This window comes from Gallus gallus, chromosome 1 (assembly GCF_016699485.2).
Source record: "Gallus gallus isolate bGalGal1 chromosome 1, bGalGal1.mat.broiler.GRCg7b, whole genome shotgun sequence".
In the NCBI taxonomy this organism is placed as follows: domain Eukaryota; kingdom Metazoa; phylum Chordata; class Aves; order Galliformes; family Phasianidae; genus Gallus; species Gallus gallus.
The window spans coordinates 145,115,097-145,139,427 of NC_052532.1; the positions used below are offsets into that span (position 1 = coordinate 145,115,097).

Genomic DNA, 24,331 nt, shown 5'->3' on the forward strand with positions numbered 1-24,331 from the left:
CACACAGGGAACTGACTGAAAGGCTGGAAATTGTCCTTAGCTGTCAACACTTGATAAGAGAGTAACTGTTGTTATTCTCAAAACTTTTCTCAGTATTAAACAGAAGTAATAAGCTGCCGTGCAGCTAGTGATCATTCATTACTGAGCTCCAAATGGCAACAGTGACATATTTTATTGAATGGTAATCTTACTGAGGCATCAAAGATGGTTACACGTTGGCCACTTCTCCAGGGGACACAGACAAGCTCATATCTATCTGGTTGATTCCATTGACTCTCAATTCTGGAGTCTTCTGGAAGAATGGAGCTCAACTAGTGGCCGACATCTAACTGTCTAAAGATGTCAAGAATTTACTCTCTCTCACTGTTTATGCAGTCAGTCATAAAGTCATCTTTCACCCATCTGTTCCCATTGATGATCTCTACAATTCTAAGCAGCACTTTTTCTCTAAAAAGGATTTCTCTTTTGTAAATGACACATGGCCAGCAGCTTGTGTACTTCCGAAAAACATTAATTGCTGCTGTTAGAGTCCTGTAGTACTTAGGGTCACATTTTTTCCACGTTGAATGAGACATGGAATTTGTTGGGACACCAAATAAACAGGACCATTTGAGAGAGGCGGCATGTGTTCTTTTTGAAAAACAGCTGAATTTAGAAAAATTATTCTAGTTAGGTCATGTTTTTGAAAAAAATAAAAATAAAAAAGCTCTGTCTGCATCCACTGACACCGAAGAACTGGAACTGATTTTCAGATTAACCAAAACCAAATGGGCACCACTGTTCAAGTCTGCTTCACCCAAGGAGCGGAAAGGAAGACATGGGTTGAAAGGGTTCCGTCGTCTTGAGTGCCTGCCTCTGTGCCTCCTGCCTGTTTCCCTGTTAAGGAAGAAATAGCAACAGCTGTGATGGAATGCAGGTAACTGCTCTTGGGAAAGCTTTCACATCTTACAGTTTTCTTTCATTGAAATTTTCTCCTATTTGCTGCAAAGTTCTAGAAGGCATCTGCGTACATAGTCAATTATGGCAGAGTACCTTCCATAATCTCACTTTTTTTCCTGCCATATGATAACTTGTTTGCCTTTCTGTGTACTTTGTCAGATCAAATTACTGGACTTGAAGCCTGAGTATGTGGATTAAGTTCTTTGGTATGGTTTACACTGAAGTCAGAGAATGGTCCTTCTGGCCTTAATCAATATCTGTTTTGTAAACTACTTCAAAAATGTGTTGAGTTCAGATATTTTTCTCTGTTTTATTAAGGAGAGAAGCTGAGATGCTGCCCTACTAGTAATGTATTTCAGTACATCTTTTGTCTATGTAATTCTTTTTTTTCATAAACAGATGTTTTCCCTGGAGCTTGAAATTTTGTTTCAAAGACCCTTTCAGCAAATACTTTTGCCCTAGATTTATCAGTATGTTCTGGTGTAAGTGTGGTTTGTGGCTCAATCTTGCAAACTTAAGGCACTAATCAGTCTGTTTTAGGCCTTCTCTCATATGTCTTAATGTTAGTTCTCATAACGTTGTTGGCATGTATCTGTGTCAGCAAGTTGTGATAGTTCACATGTCTTTGCTAATTTAGTTGAAGAGCATGGCAGAGTTCTCCATGCAAGTCTTTCAGTATTATTTCACCATTATCTTTAAGTTTCCCCCGCCTCACTGTTTTTTGTTTACGATGTATTTGTGCTACAGTCTTCAGTTAAGGTGATCGTACCACTTGATTTTCTGGTAGGGTTAGTAGTGTTGGACTGACACATCTTCTTGCTTCTGCATCAGGATTTAACACCTAACTACAGCTAGAAGCAGTGATAATTAACAAGTATATAGTCCTAGCAGTAGAACATATCTTAACTTTGGGGGAAAAACAAGGGGAAAAAGAAAACCCACACACAAAAAGACCCACTGCCAAATAGTAAAGGAATCCACTACCATTCTCAAACGTTAGGAATTTCATTAGGTGAAATACTCAACCATTAAATAGAAGTGACTGAAGTACTAACAAACAGCCCACTAATTACCACAGTTTGTTTACTTCCTGCTCCTACAGGACTGTGAACTAAAAGAGAGCTTTTTGAGGCTAAATGCAAAAGTTTCCCAAGACCTCAAGAATTTACACAAGAGAACCTTTGCCTATCAAGCTAATAGAACAAGTCCCACTTCCTAACTTCATTATTATTGTACAACATCACCTTTGTTACACGTCGTTATATTTACCTTGCGTTGTCCAGTGCGTTTGTGTTTCAGGATGAACGCGTTTGTTACATTAGCTGCTTCTGTGTGCTAAGGTTATCATCAGTGAGTCAATAGATGAATCATCCCTGAAGCTTCAGAGCTAAAAAGTTCACTGGAAATTAATGAACAACTTGTACTCCTCAAAACAACATAAGACTGCATCACTTCTGCTTACTTCACGCTTGCTTTTTCACTTCTGTGCATACACGAAGAAAAGAAAGGCTTATTTTTTCAGTAACACTGAAAATTCTGAAGCATTTCATGGAATCATAGAACCATAGAATAGCTCAGGTTGGAAAAGACCTTAAAGATCATCAAGTCCAACCACAACCTAACCATAGTACCCTAACAACACTCCACTAAATCATGTCCCTGAGCACCACATCCAGACGGTTTTTAAACACGTCCAGGGATGGTGACTCAACCACCTCCCTGGGGAGCCTATTCCAGTGCTTAACAACCCTTTCTGTGAAGAAGTGTTTCCTGATATCCAACCCAAGCTTATCCTGGCACAACTTAAGGCCATTTCCCCTCATCCTGTCACCTGTCACCAGTGAGAAGAGACCAGCCCCGCTCTCTCCGTAAGCACCTTTCAGATATTGGAAGAGAGCAATAAGGTCTCCCCTCAGCCTCCTCTTCCCCTGACTAAACAGCCTCAGTTCCTTCAGTCTCTCCTCATAGGGTATATTCTCCAAGCCCTTCACCAGCCTTGTTGCCCTTCTTTGGACCTGCTCCAGCACTTCAATGCTTTTTCTGTACTGAGGTGCCCAAAACTGAACACAGTACTCGAGGTGAGGCCTCACCAGTGCCAAGTATAGGGGCAGGAGTACTTCCCTGGTCCTGCTCACCACACCATTCCTGATACAAGCCAGGATGACAAAGATGTCAAAGTACTACAATGTAAATAAAAACATTATTGAGAAAATAATAGATTATATTTGCCTGTAAAGTTATATTTTTCAAGTGACGTGTATCAGAATATTTAAGAAAACAGAAGCCAAGAAAATGCAAATTCAATAAAGTAACTGAAGATCCTTTTGCTATTTGTATTCAGGTTTCCTCTCCTAAAATCCATTTTCACCCTTTCTCCCAAAAGAAGGGAAAGAGAACACTGTATTTCAGGACAAAATATGTCTCTCTCCCCTTCAACGATTCCCATCAGAAGCAACATACCTCTTCTATCGTGGTGAGGAGAGAGATAATGAAAGAGAAAACATTTGCAGGTAGGAAATGATTTCATGTGTTAAATAAAAATACTACTGAAGAAGAGCTGGCCTCTTCACCCAGTGCTTTGAGCCCACACTGCAAGGTGCCGTGTTCGGCAGGAGCAATCCTGCTTCTGGACATGGCTTTTAGATACCAACCAACCTCATCCGTCTTTCAGTTCTTTTTTTTTTTTTTTTTTTTGGAGAAGAAAACCAAATCCATTTGAGAACAGAATGTCTCTTAATAACTCAGAGTCTGAGGTAGAACTCCCTGTATCGTGGCTCATTTCCTTCCAGCGCTTTTGTCATTTTGGACAGAGCAAACTTTATAAAAGGTTTGTGTGTGGGAAGGTGATGGTTTCCAGAAAGACTCATACAACTACATTCATTAAATGATTCTGAGACCTTTTAGTACTGTGATGAAGAAGAACCATCTCAGTATCTGGGCTGATATAAGCAAACATAGTTCTAAAACAGGGAAAACAGTGCTGTTTCTACAGCCCCTCAGAACTTATGCCATGAGTAATCACAGCTGAAGAGTACTCTCATATGTATAAAAACTGGAAGAACACAGAACAACGTGGCTCATAGCTTTATCAGACTTAAAGGTTCCCATGACAGTAATATCCCTCTTACTCTCCACTTCCCCCTCCATCCCTCTGCCAATATTTTTACTGTGACTTTCTGCAGGTGAATACATCTGGAACACTGCAGTACCTCCGAATAAATCCTCCTGGGACAGTTTGGGAACCTTATCTCATGCACCATCACATCCAGGATTTCTCATGGCTCTTTTCTAGCTTCATATTGGACAACAGGCATTTCATTTTTACATCAGCTACTCAGAACAGGTGACTTAATTACCATCTTATCCATCGTCCTATTCTTCTGCTTTCACTTTTAGAACACCGAAATTTGGCTGGAGGGAGCAACTGCGAAACCTGTCAGGGCAAACATCCGCTCGCTGTCTGATTTTGCTATCTCAGAATGCAGGCTTTGGGATTAGCCAATTCCTCCAAATGTCAGAGCAGACACCGCGTCTGCTGAGGGCGGTAATGTATTTGCTTCTCATCTGAGACGTGCACCGGAATGAAGAGAAACAAGAGCATTAGCTTCTATTTGGGTTTAATTTCGTTAACGAAATTCCTTCTTCAAAAGGAATCCTTGAGACTTTCTGTGCAGAAAATGAAAGGTACTCAATAATTTACAGAAACAATATTTTACTGCAGAAAGCTTAGCAAGGTCTGCATAATTTACGTTTAATAAAATCAAGTAATCAAATGATTACAGACTTGGAAAGCATTTATTTTCCTGCTTTTTTCTCTTATCCGTTGCACTCATTTTCTTTGTAAGTAGAATTTCAACAGACCACAGAATCACAGAATTGCAGAATTGCAGAATTGGGGCTTGAAGGGACCTCTGGAGATCATGGAGTCCAACCTTCCCTGCTAGAGCACCCTAGGGAAGGGTGTAAAAAAAGCAGAATTAAGACTAAAAGCTATGAAGCATCAATTCCACCACCAAGGAAAAATCTCAACGGCTGTCTACTTTCTGCTGTAGTGTACTTTTGATACGGGAAGGAAAAGTTTCCTTAATGGTCGAGTGGGTTAAGTCTCTCCTTTTTCTCCTATGAGCTCCCATCAGTTTGCAGGCAATGATACGCAGAATTGTTTTCCGTGTTCTTCCCTTTGCAAATGTCCCCACTGGTCAATCACTGCAAAGACTGCACTTCACCTGTTCAGCATGCATGGCAGCGTGGACTCTTCCCGTGAGCTGGAAATGTCTGTGATGATTGCTGTCCTATTCCCGAGGTTGTGATGCTGGCAGACAGACAGGGATGCTCTCTGTACGATCTCTTAGTTTTCTGAGATGCCGAGTGCAGGTGAGGGTGGTATGTGTTTTTCCCATGCCCAACTGTTTCACCCAATTTACATATTTGTAATTCGTGACCACGGCTTCCAATTATTTTCCTGCAATATTTCAGAGAAAAAAATCCCTTATGTCTATTGTATTTTTGCAGTTTCCTCAGTGAGTGGTCTGTATATGCTATGTCTTCATTCCTTCCACTGTTATGGTGCTCCATATCCTTTCATTTCATTGTAAAGTTTTCCATTTTGTGATTATTTTAAATATGAGATTCACTATTTGCTGGGACAGTGAAGTACAGGAGCTTATCATTTTTGCTTTATTGATCTTTAGGGCAAATTTGATCTCAAATAATAATAAAAATAATAATAATCTTAATTTCCTGTGGTGATTTTTTGCTATTTTCAGTAGAATTAAGAAGATAATTAAAAAAAAGAAAATCTCATTCTTTTAGATACTACGTTTCAAAATGAGTTGAATACATAACTGGATTGAATTTACTGCTGAAATAGTGCAGGCTTAACCAGAATAGTTCCCAGGAAATGTCTTAATGTGCCAGGAGTTTTAATAATAGCCTGTACTAAATTTAACCGGTTCTTTATACTAAAGATGCCTATCATCTCATGCCTTTACATTCCAAAGCACATTCTTTCCTTTGATATTTCTAATTGCTTCACCACTGTCTGGTTAGCTCGTTCCCTCCGCAGACTCCCTGTGGTTGCTGACAGCTCTGGCACTGCACATCTGCACTGTGCCATATCTCCCTCTGGCACTGGAGAGGAAACCCTAATCCCTGCTTCCTGCTGTAATGTCTCCTCCTGAAGAGGCAGGCCAGTAACAGAGGGGCTGTGGTTCTCATAAAACTGCACTATTAAAGCTGTTTAATCTTCTACCAGGGGAAAGCAGAGAGCCTCGCTGCATGCCTTGCTTTCTGCTGCACTTTGATCCCTGTGCAGGTTACTTACTAAAATTCAGCATTTCACATTTGCCACTCTCGAATGCCTGAAAAAAGCCTGCATATGAGCTCCTCGAGAAGAGTGCAGGGGGAAAAAGGTCAGAATGTTTCATTATGCTTTTATTCCACTAAGTATTTCTCCTTTGTCTTTTGTTCAGAAGCCATGTAACGCTCAGCACTGCCAAGATGAGAAAGCATTTTTTCCTTTCCAGGCCCCATAGCAAGTGTCTACATGGACATCAGCACTGAAATTGCTTTACGTAAAGCGATTTCTACCCTAGCTGATCCTATATGACCCGTTTGAAGATGTGTTCCCTATATCAGAAAGTTCTGCAGACACAGGGAAGAGCTTTGGAGGTGCACAGAGATTCTGTGCAAACAAAACTATAGGGGGTAAAAAAGTGAGGACAGGAATGCAGTAATGATGGATGAGTGCAAATGGCTGTGGGAGCCTGAGGGAGAAAACATGGGGCATGGGATAAGTGTAGAGCAAGCCTCCCCCTGGTGTGCTTACCCTGCTCCATGATTTATGGACTTGTTGAGGAAGGAGTTTCCTTGAGATGCCTTGCTTAATGAGCACCAACAAGCCTACGCTGACAGAGCTGCCCCAGTTCTCCAGTTTAATTTCTAGACACACCCATCAGAAATTACTTTCACACATTAATTGCAGCACTTGAAAACATCCTCATACATCATTTGGGTACCCAGTTGCGGAGAAATGTTGAATTCCCTATTCACCCACTTCCATACGTTCATGAGTGTGTAGATGCACACACCGTATCCCTCAAGGTTGTCGCCTTTTCAACGTGAAGAGCCCTTATTTTTTTTTCAGGGCCACTTCAGGTGGGTGGCACTGTGAATGGATGAAACTTCTCCCCTCTTTCTTAACCTTTGTCTCCTTTTCCATGCACCGGCATTAGGATCATGCTCAAACACAGGGCCAAGTTGCACAGTCACTCATACAGCACGGTCTGCAACGGGAGAGAAAGAGGAGTTCTTATGAGGAAAATCAGCCTAAAGCCTTTCAGTGGTGCTCTTTTTCCAATCAAAGCAATCATTTTTTTCCACCATCATTATGGTATTATCAGAGAAATTTAGGATTCAGGGGAAAACTAATCTTGATTCTTTTTTAGATGACCCAATAACTGCCCCTGGTTGTGTTTTGAAGTTAGAGAAGATATTTAGGTTCCTAAACCTCTCAGTTTGCCCACAAAGTTCAGGTGATTTGATGTTAGGAAGCCAATTCTTAAGGAAGTTGTTTGAATTTTTAGTACCTGTTTCATAAGGGAAAACATCGGCAACTGTGTTGGAGAAGAATAAAAGACCTACAAAACACAGCTGGAAACAGAGCATCTTTTCTATTGGAATAGCAGGGGCTTGGGCCTAGCAGGCCAAACACCGCAGACGAGATGGCTTTTGTCTTGCCCTCACTTTTCAGCCATCTGCTGCTCCTATGTCAGAACCTACAAAACATTATTGAATGTTTATCTTAGGAAAAAAGAAGTTACAGTGGGCAACCACTCAGAGCTCTGTTTTACATTCATCACGAGTGATGAAGGGAGCACAGGTCCTGCTGGTTTGGGCTAGGCCATTTCAGTGCTGATTTGGGTGTTTATTTGTTTCTGTTTTTTTTTTTTTTTTTTTTTTTTTCAGAGCTATAAATATTAGTTATCTCTTTCTACCTTTCCACTTGAAATGTACCTTCTTATTACAGCCTGCTACCCCCAGCAATGTCTGCAAGCTTTTGCTCTTTATAAGGACAGGAATCCACACTTCAGATGTTAATACGGAGCCCCAGGAGCCCAGCCATGAGCCACAGTTCCTTTCTTTCTCTAATTTTCCTTCTCCATGTCTGCTAATACCACCTGAGACAAACCACCTGTGCTGTGCACACACCGTCAGTAAACAGCAGTTACCGTTAACACCTTCCTGTAGAACAGCCCTGGTAAGAGACACCTTCCCCAACCAGAGACTAAGGAGCAATAAACTCCCCTAGCACAGTGCACGGCACTCTGATACTCAGCTGCATCGTCTCCATCTGCTGGCCAGAAGAAACTCCAGCTGGAGCACGGAACACACTTCAAGCTAACTGTTGATACGGCCTCATTTTAGGAAATTTTGGTGTGCCATCTTTTCCTATGTTTTTTTTCCCCATTTAGGAATACCTAAACAGACAACTTTTTGGTGATATTTTTTACCCAAAGTAACGATGACTACACGTCTCCACAGTAAAAACATCTCTTGGTGTTTTATTCTCAGTAGGTACTTTTAAATGGCGATATTGCACAATTAAAGTAATTCTGGCAAGGTCAGCTTCCCCATTTCAAGGTACTGTGTTATGATCACATTTTTCATGTCGGAATCCAAACTGTGGGTTTTACCTAAAACTTTATTTATTTACTTATTTATTTATTCCTGGAAAATTACCATTTGTTTTTTAAGTAGTGTATGAACTGAATATTAAACGTCTGTTAATTTACATCAATCCTATCGCCTCGGGATAGGACCCTACTGTTATTAAAGAACAATGTTTTAACAGCATGCATTGCACATGAGGAACGTACTTCAGACATATTAAAAAAAACATGAAACCAAACCTTTCTGTTGCTACTTCAAAAATAAGCAGTCTCACAATCAATGCAGAAATACTGTGTTAGAGAGATACCCTCCTCCCTTCTACCCCCCACAGAAGCTGGTGAGTAGTGCTGACAGTGTGTACAAAACAAGAGATGGGCAAGGACCTCCTGTGTCACCCTGACTGAAGACAAACCCAGTTTCCTGCACTCACTACTCACTCAGGAATTCTTCAGCTTTCACCCATGGGCAGTACTCCCCTTGGGAGCGTCTGCCAGCACATATTCATCCATCCTTTTCTGGAAGATGCAGGGGTGGTTTGTTGTGACAATCCAGCATACCATTTTAGCATTTAGCATTGAACCTCCTTTGCTAGGAGCAACATACAGCACCACGTACTTCAAGAAAAACTCAAAACCCAGCCCAACCAACCAATTAAAAAAAAACAACAAGCCCCTAAACCAACCAACCAAAAATCCTTAAGGCATTAACTACTGTTAAATTTTCATTAGCTAACGTTAAGCAAGCAAAACTCTGTTACAAATGTAAGTTATCCTTAAAACAAGAGTGGTTCCAGTACCAAACTCAAAGGATCCACTGATTTCATGGTTTAGCAGCTGCAAAAATTTGCTGGACCTGCAGAAAGGTCACAGACAACGTCTTGAGTGGGAATGAGAAATCACAAACCAAGCAGACTGAAACGTACTGGTCCTCTCTTCGCTTCTTGAAAACATATGGAGGAAATTACCTTACGGGCCTGAGCGAGTGACAGAACAGCTCCGGCAGCGGCTGTAGGAGCAGTCTCCTCAGGCAGAAATTGTCATTTTTTGTCTCCAGATCAGAGGTGAATTACACACGAACTCCAGCCTTACAGCGCTCTGGGATCACGGTGCCAGGTCACCACTCCTTGCCTGGATTTCCAATGGAGCAGCCATTAGAGGACATTTGGTTTCTTCTCTATCGCGTGATTGGAAAGATTGGTGTTGATTTTGAAGGCAAGATCTGCGAACACATAAATCAAACCCAAGCATTGGGCCCCACGGGCCATGAAGGGACAAGATGCTGCCTTTGAAAAGCAAACACACTGATGGAGAAAGGCATTCTAAAACTTGTGTGACAAACCAATAGACAAGCTGTGCTGTCACCAAGTTTAGCATTTTGTATTTAGAGGTATGAAACGTCATGTCCCAGGTGGTTCCTCAGTCCTCACATCTCTTCTGCATCAGAAACAAATATGTGGAAACCTCTTCCTGAGATAAGAAAGAAGCAACTTCATGGCTTCTGGGGTAGTCTGCATTTCCCTCTCTCTCGTGAGAGAGAATGAATTCAGTAGAGGCAGAGGCACACACATGGTTTGTATCTGTTACCAGAGGCTAAATGCGATGAAGCAGAAGACAGAAATCTGACTCTATGACAGAAGGAGATGCCAATGGAGGTAACTTATACCCTCCAGAAATAAGAGTGTCATCTAAAGCTTACAAGTGAATGAGAATTAATTAGCAGATAATTTACCTGTCAATGTGAAACACCTCAGTGGGTTGAGGAATCTCCATGAGAGCTGACTCAATGAGGCAGCAAGGGGATGGCTGAGACTGCTGGGGAGACAATATTTTGTACTTATTGAACCCAGGAGTAGGGAAATAAGAGGTTCCAGGAAATCCATTTCCAAGCGGTTGCACTGCAGTACAACCGTGGATGTTACTCAGTGCCATTGTACTGCTAATTATAAACACCATCTGAAGGATGACTGGAGGTACTAACCACATATAGTCTACCAGCACCAACTTGGAGAGCAACGAAACATTTCCTTACGATTAAGCATTAGATGATCTAGATACATCTGTGTTCCTTCACTGAGTTGATTGAGCTGCAGATTATTTACACACCAACATCATCACAGATACCTTATATCAGGTGAGATCAACCCCATGACCATTATCCAGTGCTTATCCCAGACTCCTGACATCCCAATAGATGCTGAACTGTCTTGAGAGATGTTCTTTAAAGCAAAGCAACGCAAACACCTTTGTGGCCATCACCTCTACCAGACAGAAGCATAGGTCATGTTCCCTGAAGTCAACAAATGCGTTTCTTAGAACTTAAGAGCTTCTTGTGATCCATGCAAGTACAGCTAGGAGAGAATCGAATGATTAAGAAGCAAAGGCTGATTGCTCCCCACAGTAAAATACATCAAAGTTGGAAAAAAAAATACAGGGTGGCAGCCACTTGACTTCATGATTTTTCACACTACTCCTACTGGATGTGGAAGACTCTGTACACACACACACCCCCATGGAAAGCACTAGGGCAGAAATAAAGCTCCAGATCACGAGCCCAGGTGGATGCATACCCAGGACATAGATGCATACACAGAGCCGTTAGGAAATTCACCTTCCTTAATTCTTTATTTCATCAAAAATTCCAGCTGTGCAACACATTGTACTCTCACGCCTTACTCCATACATGAGACTGAAAGATTCAGACTTGTAGAAAATAGCAGACAACATTTGGCATAGCTGCTCTGTGCTGTGGAGCACCAGCCCTTGTACTCCGCATTACACTGAAGTCTCTGCAGAGAGAAAGTGATGACAATGGGTCCCGACTGTACACAAACGCTGCGTCAAGACCATACATCTACCAAGTCATTTTCTTACACAGATGAGAGTTTTGATGGGAACTCACCTAGGCTTTGGACAGTGAACTGCTTCTAAAAACAAGGAACCCTTCTGTTTAGCTGTCTGGGAGGGTTTGGGACACCTCTTTGCTCTGGCAATGCAGATCACGGCTGCCATTTGCAGTGCTCTTTGTGCTACATGAGGTACTTCAACCAAATTCAGTGGCAGAGTATTCCAAGTGAAGCGTAACCTGAAAGTGGTTGAAATAAAACTATGTCCCTTCCCATATCAGTAACCACTGCTAGATTCCTTCCTAAGAGCAGCTTTTTATTTTTTGCTTATGGCAGATAAAGCTACTGTTGACACTACATGTTTTTTGGGCAACCACACCTCGCTGCTCAAGGAAGATCAAGAACGATTGATGGCAAAGGAAGGTTTGTACTCATATAAACATTAAGTAAGGAACTTGAAAAGCTAAAACTAGCACTGAGAGTTTTTTAAATGGTGAAAACAATTCAGCCTTTAAAGCTCACGAGTTAAGAAAATGCTACAGGTTTGGCTTTTCTCTGACAAATTCACGGGGAACCTCTGTGTACTTCAAGGAACTGATCTGCACTGACTTATTCAGTGCTCTTTCCTTTGATAAAAGGATTATTAACAAGGTAGAAGCAACTGCACGGTGCTGTTCGGTGCTCCTCTGGCACACAGAGCAACCTGCATTCTCAGTTCTACTTGGTCCAAATTATTTGGGCTGAAAGAAAGATAAAAGTCGGTCCGCTGGGACTGCAACTTCAATGTTACTCTCAGAAAGCCAAAGTCAATGTTGTTTTTGGGATCGTAACAGAAGTTCAACTACCTTTTCCCAAACACTGGCATTCCAAAGAATGGGAATGAAATTTTGAGGGAAAAGGTAAAAAAAAAAAAAAAAGGAAGCTGTGGGGAACAACTTAAGTGTTTTAGACTGAAGGGAAATTCACATAAAGACAACTGAAACTTAAACAGGAAACAACAAAGATTTAAATAACTAATCAGCGATTGAGGTAACTGTGCTGACTTGCAGTTCTCTCACAGTACTGCTACCTAATCCTTACCAATTCATGTCACAATGTACGAGTGCTTCAATTTTGCAAATGCAAGATTAAAAACAATTAACAAAATGGGACCTGGAAATTATTCTATTATTACTATTATTTCAGCTGCTTCTGAATGAACTACAGTGTCAGTCCATACGGTTAAGGCATTTCATGTCACAAATATTAGGATATAACAGTCCTGGACAGCCTCTGATATACCTTAGTCTGTACTATTTTATTCAAACAATTTTCAGAGGCAAAACTAAGCTTACTCTTGACAGTGAATTCATTACATGTAAATTTCCACCTTTCCTTGTTTATAAAGGAAGAAAACTTGCACCTTCTTTCAAAAGACATGCATGTTTTGAGGGTCTACTGAGATTGCATTTGACTTGGAAAGACACTCCAGTGAAGAAGTTAAAAAAACCCATCGATATATATTCCAGCATCTTGAAAGTAATAAAAGCACAAACTTCACACTGACCTTTGTTAGAACTCCAACACTCTACATGTTTATTTTAGCTTTAGGTTAGCCAGGAAATGGTGTACTGCTCTTACTGTACTAAAAAAAACCACCTGAAACAGTTCTTGATTCTTTCAGGTCAGGGAACCAATTACATAAAAAAAAAACCCAAAAACATACTACCAGTTAACACTGGCTGCCGGATCATGTCACACATTTGCAGCTGGAATGACACTCCATTTTATAAGTTACGAAATGCAATTACACCTGAACATAAAACATTTTTAAGATACGTAAATTTACTGTCTTAAGAGGAATGCAGTTAAGTTTCCATTCTACACACTTGGGTGAAAAATTTGTTAAAAAGTCAAGCGAAAATGCATAAAATCTGTAATAGGCAACAATATACAAAGTTTCAAATATAAAATCATGACTTGTATAGCTTGGTACTTGCATCTTTTCACAAGAGGGAATTAAAAGAACCACACATCACTGGACTTCTACACAAGCTTCTTGTGTTTCAATGTCATTTATTGAGGAGTGAATGAGATACTGTCAGACATGCCAAAAAGACTTCACATTCAAGGGCTGGAAGCTGAACAGCTTTCCTCATTGAGTCACTGTACAAGTTGTTTTTGGGAATCTGGAAGTGCGATCAATGAGGTCTTCATGCTCGATGTTTTTGTCTTCGGTTTTGCATCTTTTGATCTACTAACTTGTCGGGCAGAAGGACACTTTCTACCCTACAAAAGACTCACACTCCAATTAATACAATTAACACTAGATGTAGAGAAATGTTTATCTGTTATAACATACATCTACTGCTGAATACAAGGTCTTAAAGCTGTTTCTTAATTCATTATGTCTAATGAGAAAATTCAACTTGTTTCCCTTTCGCCATCGTATGGATGGCTAATACCGTTAGAAAAATACTCTTCAGTGCTATTGTAGGGTTTACAGGAAACTTCTTCAGTGTTGTGGGACAGATACCGACTTAAACACCATTCTGAAAGAATGCTTCTTCCTGTTGCCACTGCCTGTAGGTTGCAGAAGAATGGCCTACACGCACTACAGTTCTGTTTTACTCAAAAAAAGAAACAAAAGAAACCTAAACAATAGGGTAAACGTTTATTTGGAGTTAGTTTTCTTGCAGATGATGCTTAAGGCCCTTCAAGCAGAGTTCAGGAGCTCCTGTATGGCTGCCTGTTGATCTGCATTGAGCTGTGATATGCATTCTGTCCACAGTCCTCCGGATGTCTAGAAAAAACAGAGAAGTTGGGTTTATAGGGGCTCACAAGCTTTTAAGGCACATACTGCAATCTTATATGTTTAGAAAGCTCAGCATTCACCGGATTTTTGTAATACATATGCTAAAGGACAGACTGAAATCTTCACGTATACACGATTCTGCATTCAGAGAGATGCCCCGAAATACTCAAAGGCAAACTGTGGTTAAATAGCACCACAGTCACTTGATTTGAAATTCCTGGGAACTCCCCATAACTAAGTGGGTCAAACCAAAAACTGACTCTTCATTCCTTAGTTGACAGTGCCTAACCATTTGCACTGAAGCTGAAAGATCAACATCCAGGCAAAAACAATTGGTGCTAAAATAAATAGGTTATCTTTTGGGCACTCAGGCATCAGTAATGTCTTCAGAGGAACTGAGCGCTGCGATTATAGCACAACTACAGTGAGTGAATGAGGCTGTAACTCTGCTGCAGATGCACAGGATTACTCTTTAGATAGAAGAACAGTAAGCTTCCTTCTACAGAGAAGGCATTCAGCTGTTTACTGGTAAATGTAAACCCACATCCACCTTTGCCTCACTATACCTCATGTGTGCTACCATTTTCAAGTTAAGAGTAGAAAATCCTGAAAATGAAAAAAAGTTTTGGAAAAAGCATTGATTTGGCTACAAAAAGATGGAAGCAACTTGCACCTTGTCTTATGTGACTAGCTTTGACATCGGATTTGTAACAGCAGTGTACTTTAAGTACATTTAGAAGACTGTTTTACTCCAAGTTTTTATTTTCAGCTTTATTATAAATGCCCTTTTCTCACACTTTGTTTCTAAAGCATTAAAAATGGATTCAGACTTTGGAAACAAAGAACTCAAGTGTTGCTTTTTGGTTTGTTTTAAGTAAGATCAGATATTTTATACTCTCGACGTATTGTGGAATGTTGCAGAACTACGTGTGCTCTGCCAGCATTTATGACATTTGAATTGATACTACACTGAAATATTCCTGGCATGAGAACATCTAAGCACGAGGGAAAAAAAGTTTATATGAGATTCCAGCTCTGACCGTAACGCTACTCATGTCAGATGCTGGCAGTGGAACAGCTCACTCAGAAAACTGCAAAAGAAAGTCCTTCTGCCTGCTGCTGCTTCCCAGATTCCAGGAAACTGCTAGCACTTACGCAGCCTCCAAAGTTCCTTCTATGGGCTAAAATACTTGCAATGCTCTACTAAAGTCAAATTACTATATGTGGAGAGATGCAAGGTTGGCAACAGTAAGCTACAATTATTAATCAACAAAAAAGCCACCAACAGCAAAAACAGACAAACAAAATCCCTAACAAATAAACCCACGTCATGAGCTTCAAGATTTCCCCCCCCCCCCCCCCCCCCAGTCTTAAACTATTTGAGACAAAACTAGTTTCCACCCTATCTATGCCTACCAGTCTTGGTCAAAACAGAACTTCGAAAAGCAAGACAAAACAATACACAACTAGTCTATACAGGTACATACGAGCTAGACTGAACAAACGTATTGGCAAATCCTAAGTTCCATACCCAGACTTTAAATACTAACAGCAACGAATTCATATCTGTAAATGAGAATCCACAGTGGCCACCCTTGCATGAGTTTCATTCCTAATTTTTGGTTGATTTAAGTCCCTCATTTGGCATTTCAGCAAAGGAAGTTATTTTCTACCAGACATACTAGATCTCACAGGCTGACAGAGTCATCCAAGTAAATCCTTCCCAAAATCCAGTATTCCTACAACTCTTGAACCCAAGTTTTCCCAAAGGATGACAGGTACAAGGGGCAATGATTGAATAGCTGCTGCTCCAAATCCCATACACATTTTATAGGCCGTACGCTTGCCAGGCACATTACTTTCTATCACAGAACAGCCTGGGTTGAAAAGGACTACAATGATCATCGAGTTTCAACCCCCCTGCAATGTGCAGGGTCACCAACCATTAGACCAGGCTGCCCAGAGCCACATGCAGCCATACTGTCCTTCTATCATTAGATGCTGTAACTGTCAAGTAAACCTGATGCTAACAGGTGGGCTATGCATCTTAGGACTTTAATTAACAAGCATCTGAGAAACTTGGATATAAAAACAGACTTGACTCCTTTATTCAAGTGCAAACATTACCAAGTTCTAACAGAAATGGCTCTAGGAACGTCCCACAATCTCCATCATCATTGGTTGAAGCGCCACTGTTTAAGGAGACAAGGCTCTCAGAACTAGTCTGACAGTTTTGATGCTTCTGAAAGCAAATCCTAAGTGTTCCCCTTTATGTATAAGAAAGAAAGTGTTTACCTGCACTTGGCGAACAACATTAGCCAATCGCTTGGTACATGGATCTTCATGTTTAATAGCTTCATGGATTTCACCATCCGCAATTATACTGAATATTCTGGGAAGGTTAGAGTTGTTGGGACCAAGGACAACTGGATTGTTGCTGTTACGATAAAAATACACATTACAAATAAAGCAATGTTTAACTAAAGAACTTAATGTAAACATTTCACATTTAAGCTGAGTGATTTTGAAATATCTTATTCTTAAGCTGCTTGTTTACATCCAAGTTTCACTCAGCTTAGCAAGTATGCATAGCTTTGTTGCTTGCTGACAGAATGTTCCTCCTCCTGTTAATATTTAACCAGCTGATTTTTAATCCACCTACACTTTATCAGAAAGAAGTTCTGTCCTTTATGGAAATGCTGAGTTCCATGCAGATGAAACTGTAAATAAAGTGACAGAAATACCCTGCCTGAAAGGGCTTCTTTCTCTCTCTCAGTGCTCTAAGGGGGAAGAGGTTGTATTACTGGTGTCAATAGAGCACCAGTGACCTCAGCTCTCTGCCAGCACTCTCGCTGACACCACCAGTAAACAGTTTTGCTCTCTCTTTCCCAGCCAAGTTCTGGAGCAAAGGAGTGCTGGCAGCCAGCAACTGAGAAGGAAAACACATTCTGCTTCCAGCCCTGCCACCTACCACTGCTGTAACACGGGGACTGTGAATGTGGGACAGACAGAGCTCTAGAGAAGAGCATGGCAAGGCTGAGCACTGTGCGCACAGCTGGGGACAAGAGAAGTGTGCTGGTATACAGAAGTGAAGAGTTCTAATAAGTGTGTATGTACATACAGGTCAGTATTGCCATGTTGTCTCCCTACAACTGTCTCCTTTTTCAACTTACAGATGTGAATTAGGATGATAATAGTGACTGTTTGTAGATTAGCAATACCATTCCGGAAGACACTGCTGTGACTTTCCAAATTATCTTCTTCAAAGCATAAGGGAATTAACCTGACAGCTTCTCAGTTTTAGAAAATGAATGCAAAGAAATGATCTGCAAACGAGCTCACTTTCTGCATAACATCGATAACATCACCTTACCTCTCAATTAAGTCACACAAATAATTGAAAGTATGAACAGCTTCTTCTTTATCTTCATGAAGTGGAAGCCATGATAACCAGTGTGGCAGGACTTCTTCAACATTTACACAGTCTGGCTTGAACTTCATTATCTTCCCTACAGCTGAAATGCAGTTCTCTGTTGCATTGACATTCTCTTTGGTTTTGGCATCTGGCGACTGAATGACTCTCACCAGCAATGGAAGCGCCTCTGATAGAGAAAACAACAGAAGAATAAAATTTAATGCACAATCAGGTTGTATTTTACTAACATCACAAATTCTACAAGAGATGACTACTTAAACTAAAGAAGTCTGTAAACTATATTGTGGTGTTTGTGTTTGTTCACCCATGCAGCAAAATCCAGCCATCCCACTCCACTACTGCCCCACTACTCTGGCTGTCCCAGCGTCCCACTGCTTTTGGGTTCTTCCTTGCTCAATAACCCATAAAATACATAGATAGAGGAAAGAAGAAGACAGCTAACACACAAGTTTGAGTTTGCTTTACAAGGGCAGAAGAGGAAAAATAGTTATCATCTGCTGTCTCTCAACTGAAGTTACACGACCTACAATATACAACTCCTAATTTATGGGAAAAAGGAAGTAGACAACTAACGTTATCTATCAGCTTCTATAAACGTTGATGATTAAAAACACCACTTTAATTTGGACAGCGGCGCATGTCAACAGTGCCTGCCTGCTGCGTATCTATTGCATGTCTGCATACACATGTATATAGACAAACATATTCCTGGCCTGCTAAAAGGTGCATTAGCAAAAGCTCATAGAAGTAAATTCATATGGTGATCCCATCTGGTATAGTTTGCATAGCAAAAATCAAACTTCAAGGAAAAATGCCAACTTTCTTGCTGCATTAACAACAATTTATTTTAAATGGTCATGTGGGCAACCACGTGCATACATACTTCTTATGAATATTGATGTCACACTTCTAACCCATAGAATCTCCAAGGTTGGAAAAGACCTCTAAGATCGTCTACCTATTGCCCAACCATCCACCTGCCACCAATACTGCCCACTAAGCCACGACTTTCAGTACCACATCTACATGTTTCATGCACACTTCCAGATTCAGTGACTCCACCACCTCCCGGAAAGTCCATTCCAGTGCCTGACCACCCTTTTGGAGAAGTTTTTTCTAATATCCAACCTGAACCTCCCTTAGTGCTTCTCAAGGCCATTCCCTCTCATCCTACTGCTTGTTACCCAGGAGAAGAGGCTGACCTCCATCTCACCACTTGTGTCCATGCAGACTTCAGAAACACGGGAACAACTGACCTTGTGTTCCACTAAAAATATAATCCCAAATCTGTAAAATTCCATACCAGCATAAAAACAGGCTGTGGAATTGTACAGAAAGCACACTTCAAAGCAACTCCTATTACTGAAGAGTGAAATCTCACACCACAATTTCCATCAGTAAGCATTGCAGTTAACTGATGCACAATTACACTTGCTATACACAGAGTTTGATTTCTGAAGAATTCAGTAGCTGGGATTAGGATTAACCCTAAAATAAAGAGGATACTTTTATGTATCTGATAACATTAAAGAACCACAGAAATATTCAGAAACATTGGTCAGTAGAACCACCAGCCTATGTAATGAATGCATGTAACCAAAGGTGAGCAATACTTCTTTTGAGAGACAGTGTGGATATGGCTGTGGCAGGGAGCAGCACATGCAGGACCACCCATTGAAGAAGTTTTACCTGGTGAACACATACCTGTGCAAAAGGGACGATAGTTGTCCCCACCAAATTGTGCCATCACTCCAACACCATAGGCAGCTGCTTGCCTCACCTCTGGGCTGTTATCACATATTGACTGCAGCATCGGCCTCAGGAAGTACTCGGCATACTTGAATGAGGAGGGGCTGCAGTGCTCTATGATGTCATCAAAAATACAAAGTCCCCACTGCCTATCCGGCCATGGCCTCTGTGGACACTGCAGCAAAACCAGGTAATATTTAAGCCACCTTAAACTAGGTAATTTTGTGCAGTCAATGATTATATTAACAGTAACAGCGGTCCAGTATTTCTGTTAAATTCTTATATTAAATTTAATCCTACAAATCATCGGTTTCAATAGTGATAGTTGCAGCATTATCAAACAAAATACAGGAGAATTTCTCATTAATTAAGAGAATGATGATTTTAGGTTAAGTCCTTCACCTCTCTTTCATGCTCCTTTACCTGTTCCATTATCAATTTATCCCCACTAGTCTGCAACACCTCTTCTTTTGCTCTCTCCTTGCAGAGAGCATTGGGCTGCCCCACACAAACTACACTCCTCAAAAGGCTTGTGTGGATCAATGGTCCTGAGTATGGCAACACTGACATTAAAATTAGCTTAGCAGTGCAATTTGCAAAGAGCATGGCTTAACCTCCAATCAGACCTGGAACCAAACCTGGACATGACCGTTCTGTACAACAACTACTGCTACATTTTATCTACCAAATTCTCCCAGATGCCTGTGTAGGAGACCTATCAGACATACAGGGAAACAGAACAAGAAGGAAAAACACAATAAAAAGAGAATAGGGTACTTACAATTAAGTTGACAATTAGTGGAAGTAGCCTTTCAAACCATGGCAACACCTTCTCCTTATAACTGCTGAATATTGAGTGCAAAATGTCGGATACTTTAGTCAAAATATAAACGTCACTGTCATCCTGATAGGAAAGATACAACTCACACTGAGACTAATGATCCTTAACATATAGGAAATCACATGAAACACTATCATTTCTAAACTATTTACCATGCAACAAAGCTTGCTACAACACAGCACTTAAGTTTCTACACTGTCAGGTGTAATCTTAGCAGTGACTCTGGAATATATATGCACACATGAAAATAAGAGGTCCATCTGGCTTGGCATGGCTTTTTTTTTCTTTTAAATAACCAATAACAGATGTGTAGGGGTAGGAAGTAACACATGTACAACATACACCTCCTCCTACGCTGCATCAAATCATCAGAACAAAGTTACTACTCAAGGCAGGGCTGTATCCAGATATTTGACTGACATTACTCTTCGATTATCTTCCTCGACTCCTGTCCTTGCCTTTATGTATCCCATAACATTTCCGCTGTCTTGAGGTAAGGGCTACATACACAATTATGGGACCAAAGGTGTACAATCAGATGTTGCTCGTTATCATATCTTAATTCTGTTCGTATGGCAAGGTGACATTCCAGTCCTACTCTTACTTTCACAAGACAATGCATACAAGTCTTCCTTTCAGTCTTCAAAAACAAAAAATCAACAACAAATACGAATGGAAGTATTTAAGAATGCCTTGAAACTCTGTTGCAGAGAGTGGATACAGCCTCTCTGAAATTGTTCTGTTTGCCAGCATTTTCTCTCATTATCACTCTACAGCAACAGTTATAAACAAGCTTAAATATGGCAAATAAGAACAGAAAAAACAGTCAGGAGGGGCTTTTGACTCAAAACTTTTGCATTTTTTTTGTAGTTGGTTTTGATCCCAAGACACTGCCATTATGCAGGTGCCCAAGTTTACCCTTTTGAATGTTAGCCTGATGTTCCCAAAAGGAAAGGGGCACAGAAAACGCACTGTAATTTAATAAAGCATTTACATATATGTGCATAGTCTGTTAAGATGAATTCTGGTCTGAAAACAGCTTAAATTCAAGTAGACGAGCTTTAATTACTCATCATGTGGCAGAAATTTCTTATTTCTTAAATTCATTGAGTATCCTCTCTTTCATTATAAGCAGCAGTGACTTATTCTTTATCACTCTTCCCATAACACTGATGATTTAATGGAACTATTCTATTTCTTTCGCAGTCACCTCTACTTCAAACTAAAGACAGCTCAGTATCTTAGCAAAGTCACTTGGGTACTCTCTCACCAGCAAACACATTATACCAGCTGTTCATTCTGTTGTCCTACTTTGATACTCATGATACTATTTTAGGCCTGTCCTTTTTGAGACAGGCTCTTGATCTCACATGTCTGCAGTACAGGTATCAGAGGTCTGCTCCAAGTTTAAAATGGGCCACGTAGGTCATAAGGTACAAAGAAAAAGCCAGTCAGCAAAGACGTGCCTCGGACTATCACAAAAGCATTTGACAGCAGACTATTAAAAAAAAATACTATCTAAGAACTGTTTGAGAAGACACAGTAAGTGAAAAGCTAGATCTCAAAATTTGTCCTTTAGTATATTGGGCAAGGAAACCTCTGGTATTTTCCAATTCATGCAAGTATTGTGACTCATTTAGTGAAGAAATATGGCAACAGTGCATTCTTCCAGGAAGAAACAATTGTGAGAAGGTGCATGATGTTTTAACTTAGTCATCTCTTTGTCATGTACTTCCACCTCAGTGCTTTATGAAGGGAAAAGCTTCCCAAGCCAACTTACTTCATCTTGTAATGACTCCTCAACTTGTTCATCATAGTCTTCATCTTGTCTTTTCACTAAAGAAAGAAAAAACCAAAACATTTTAAACCATTATATTGCCTCAGCAGCAATGTAACAGATTCAGAAAGAAACTTCCAAACACTATCTTGACTTCTGCCCTTGCCTTTATGTATCCCATAATATTTCTGCTGCCTTGAGGTAAGGGCTACATACACAATTATGGGACCAAAGGTGTACAATCAGGTGTTGCTCGTTATCATATCTTAATTCTGTTCATATGGCAAGGTGACAGTCCAACAAAACACTATCCAAAGATGGAAGCTTAAAGACAAATTCTTCTTGCAAGACCTTTCACAGAAAAACAAATATGACAGCTCAGACCAAGAATATGTAAAACAGCACGAAATCTATCCATAACCACAAAAAAGTGCATATAAATAAGGCATTATTATTGCTTTAAAACTGCAAAGACTTCAGAGGTGAAAAAACACAGAAGCGACAACACTATGGACATAAGAGCTGTCAAGTAATCTGTACATAAAACTCTGACTAAATGACACTATTTCAGCAAATCATGACATCTCCACCCTCCCAGAGCTTGCAAACACTCATCAGCTTACGCTGTCTCCAAGTCCAACTGGTGGAATATGAAAATTAAAGAAATCCCAACTAGGCATTCTTGTATTCAGAAACAATTAAATTCTGTTTGAAGAACTATCACATTAACAGGACTTTTTGCTGACCTACCCTGTCTTAATTCTTGGTTTTTAAAGTGCTCTTCTAGTTTTCCTTTTAATATTCCTCCGAGCTCTTCAAAGTGTTCGTTGTTAAGGCATCCGTCGCCCATTACCTCGATGCACTAGTGAAAGAAAATGATCTGTTTTTCAGACTTAAGGTACCCGGAGCAGTCTCAATGAAAACCAAAACGTGCACAGAGTCTTTTAATTCATGCTTCAAGTGACCACTAGCAGAAATAACTAACAGAACTTTCATGCGGTGATCAATTCTCACGTTAATCAAGTAAAGTGCAACTTCACTGTACATTTCACCCACGTTGTTCGAGTGGTTTGTGATTAAAACAAGCCTGGTGTTTATTTTAGCTTAATATTTATTCCACCCCCCCCCAGAGATTCAAAATGCCTACGTACAATCAGAAAACTCAGAGCAGACATGTATAAGCAACTTTGGTATTAATTTAAACAGCTGAAAGAAGAAAGAACGTTAAGAACGTTCAGAAAGAACGTTTTTAAGAAAAAAGAACGTTACCTTTGCAAAAGAATGCATTATTTCTGAAAGAACATCTGAATCTGGTTCCGTCCCAATGGCTTTGATGAGCGCATCGCACATGAAGTGCCACATCTGTGTGAGGTACTCAGGCCCGCGCACTCTGGCACATTCAAGAAGGAGAGGCATCGACTCTGCTGCCGCCACTCGAACACGTTTTGTTATTAAGGAAACAAAATGACCCAGGCCAACGAAAGAGTGCTTCAAATGTCAGTATTAGTGACTATAATGACATTTGTTTCCTACCCAAAGTTGACTCTTCATTATGCTTTGATTTCTTAGATGAGCGGTAAGATTATATTTAAAGGGGGATTATAAACAGGAGGGAAATCGACTTTCTACATGAGTAGTGATAGGACAGACAGTTCTAAACTAAAGGAAGGGAGATTTAGATTAGATGTCAAGAGGAAGTCTTTCACAGAGAGAGCGGTGAGGTGCTGGCACAGGCTGCTCAGAGAGGCTGGGAGTGCCCCATCCCTGGAGGTGTTCAACACCAGGTTGGATGGGGCCCTGGGCAGCCTGGTCTAGTGCCTGATTAAGCAGCTGGGAACCCCGCCTGCAGCAGGGGGGGTGGAATTTGATGATCTCTGAGGTTCCTTCCAACACAAGCCGTTCTATGATTCTATGATTAAGAATAAGAAAATTAAACTGTTTGCTATTCAGAAGTTGCTTCAAGCCCATTTCAAGCAAGAAACACATCGAGTTGCCTGAATTTGTCGATGCAAACAAAACTTTCTGCACAGCTTGCTTACTATGTTACAGGTGAGCTTATTTAAGAGAAGCTAAAGGGAAAACTAGGATTTATTGACTAAAGATGTGTAAAAAAAACATTCTCAGAAAAAGACTTCCATAAAGCAGTAGGACAATACAACATCAGTACTTTCTATTCACCGAGCCTGGTGGTGTTCAAAGAGCGTTTGGATGTTGTGTTGAGGGACATGGTTTAGTGAGAACCATTGGTGAAGGGCGAATGGTTGGGCTGGATGATCCTGTGG

The 24,331-nt window shown here is 40.5% G+C and overlaps 1 protein-coding gene and 1 long non-coding RNA gene across 3 annotated transcripts in view; one reads left to right on the forward strand and one right to left on the reverse strand.

Annotated features, from left to right (window-relative positions):
• The first annotated feature begins 6,230 nt into the window (after positions 1 to 6,230).
• LOC107051115 lies at positions 6,231 to 13,184 on the forward strand. Of its 2 annotated transcripts, none has more exons than XR_006933972.1 (2): positions 6,231 to 6,350; positions 8,942 to 13,184. It is a non-coding gene; the product is annotated as an uncharacterized LOC107051115 (long non-coding RNA). The 2 variants fall into 2 exon arrangements; XR_003073376.3 differs by having other exon boundaries at positions 9,664 to 13,184.
• Positions 13,185 to 13,487: 303 nt separating this feature from the next.
• Positions 13,488 to 24,331, reverse strand: part of IPO5 (importin 5) — a 37,624-nt gene continuing 26,780 nt past the window's right edge. The window contains exons 19-26 of the mRNA XM_416978.8: positions 23,319 to 23,491; positions 22,800 to 22,911; positions 22,053 to 22,108; positions 20,213 to 20,335; positions 19,387 to 19,606; positions 17,620 to 17,848; positions 16,542 to 16,683; positions 13,488 to 14,234 (exon numbers count right to left, since the gene is read on the reverse strand). Of these exons, the coding sequence (XP_416978.5) occupies positions 14,148 to 14,234; positions 16,542 to 16,683; positions 17,620 to 17,848; positions 19,387 to 19,606; positions 20,213 to 20,335; positions 22,053 to 22,108; positions 22,800 to 22,911; positions 23,319 to 23,491 (1,142 nt within the window). The 3' untranslated portion in view covers positions 13,488 to 14,147. The remainder of the gene's footprint in view (positions 14,235 to 16,541; positions 16,684 to 17,619; positions 17,849 to 19,386; positions 19,607 to 20,212; positions 20,336 to 22,052; positions 22,109 to 22,799; positions 22,912 to 23,318; positions 23,492 to 24,331) is intronic.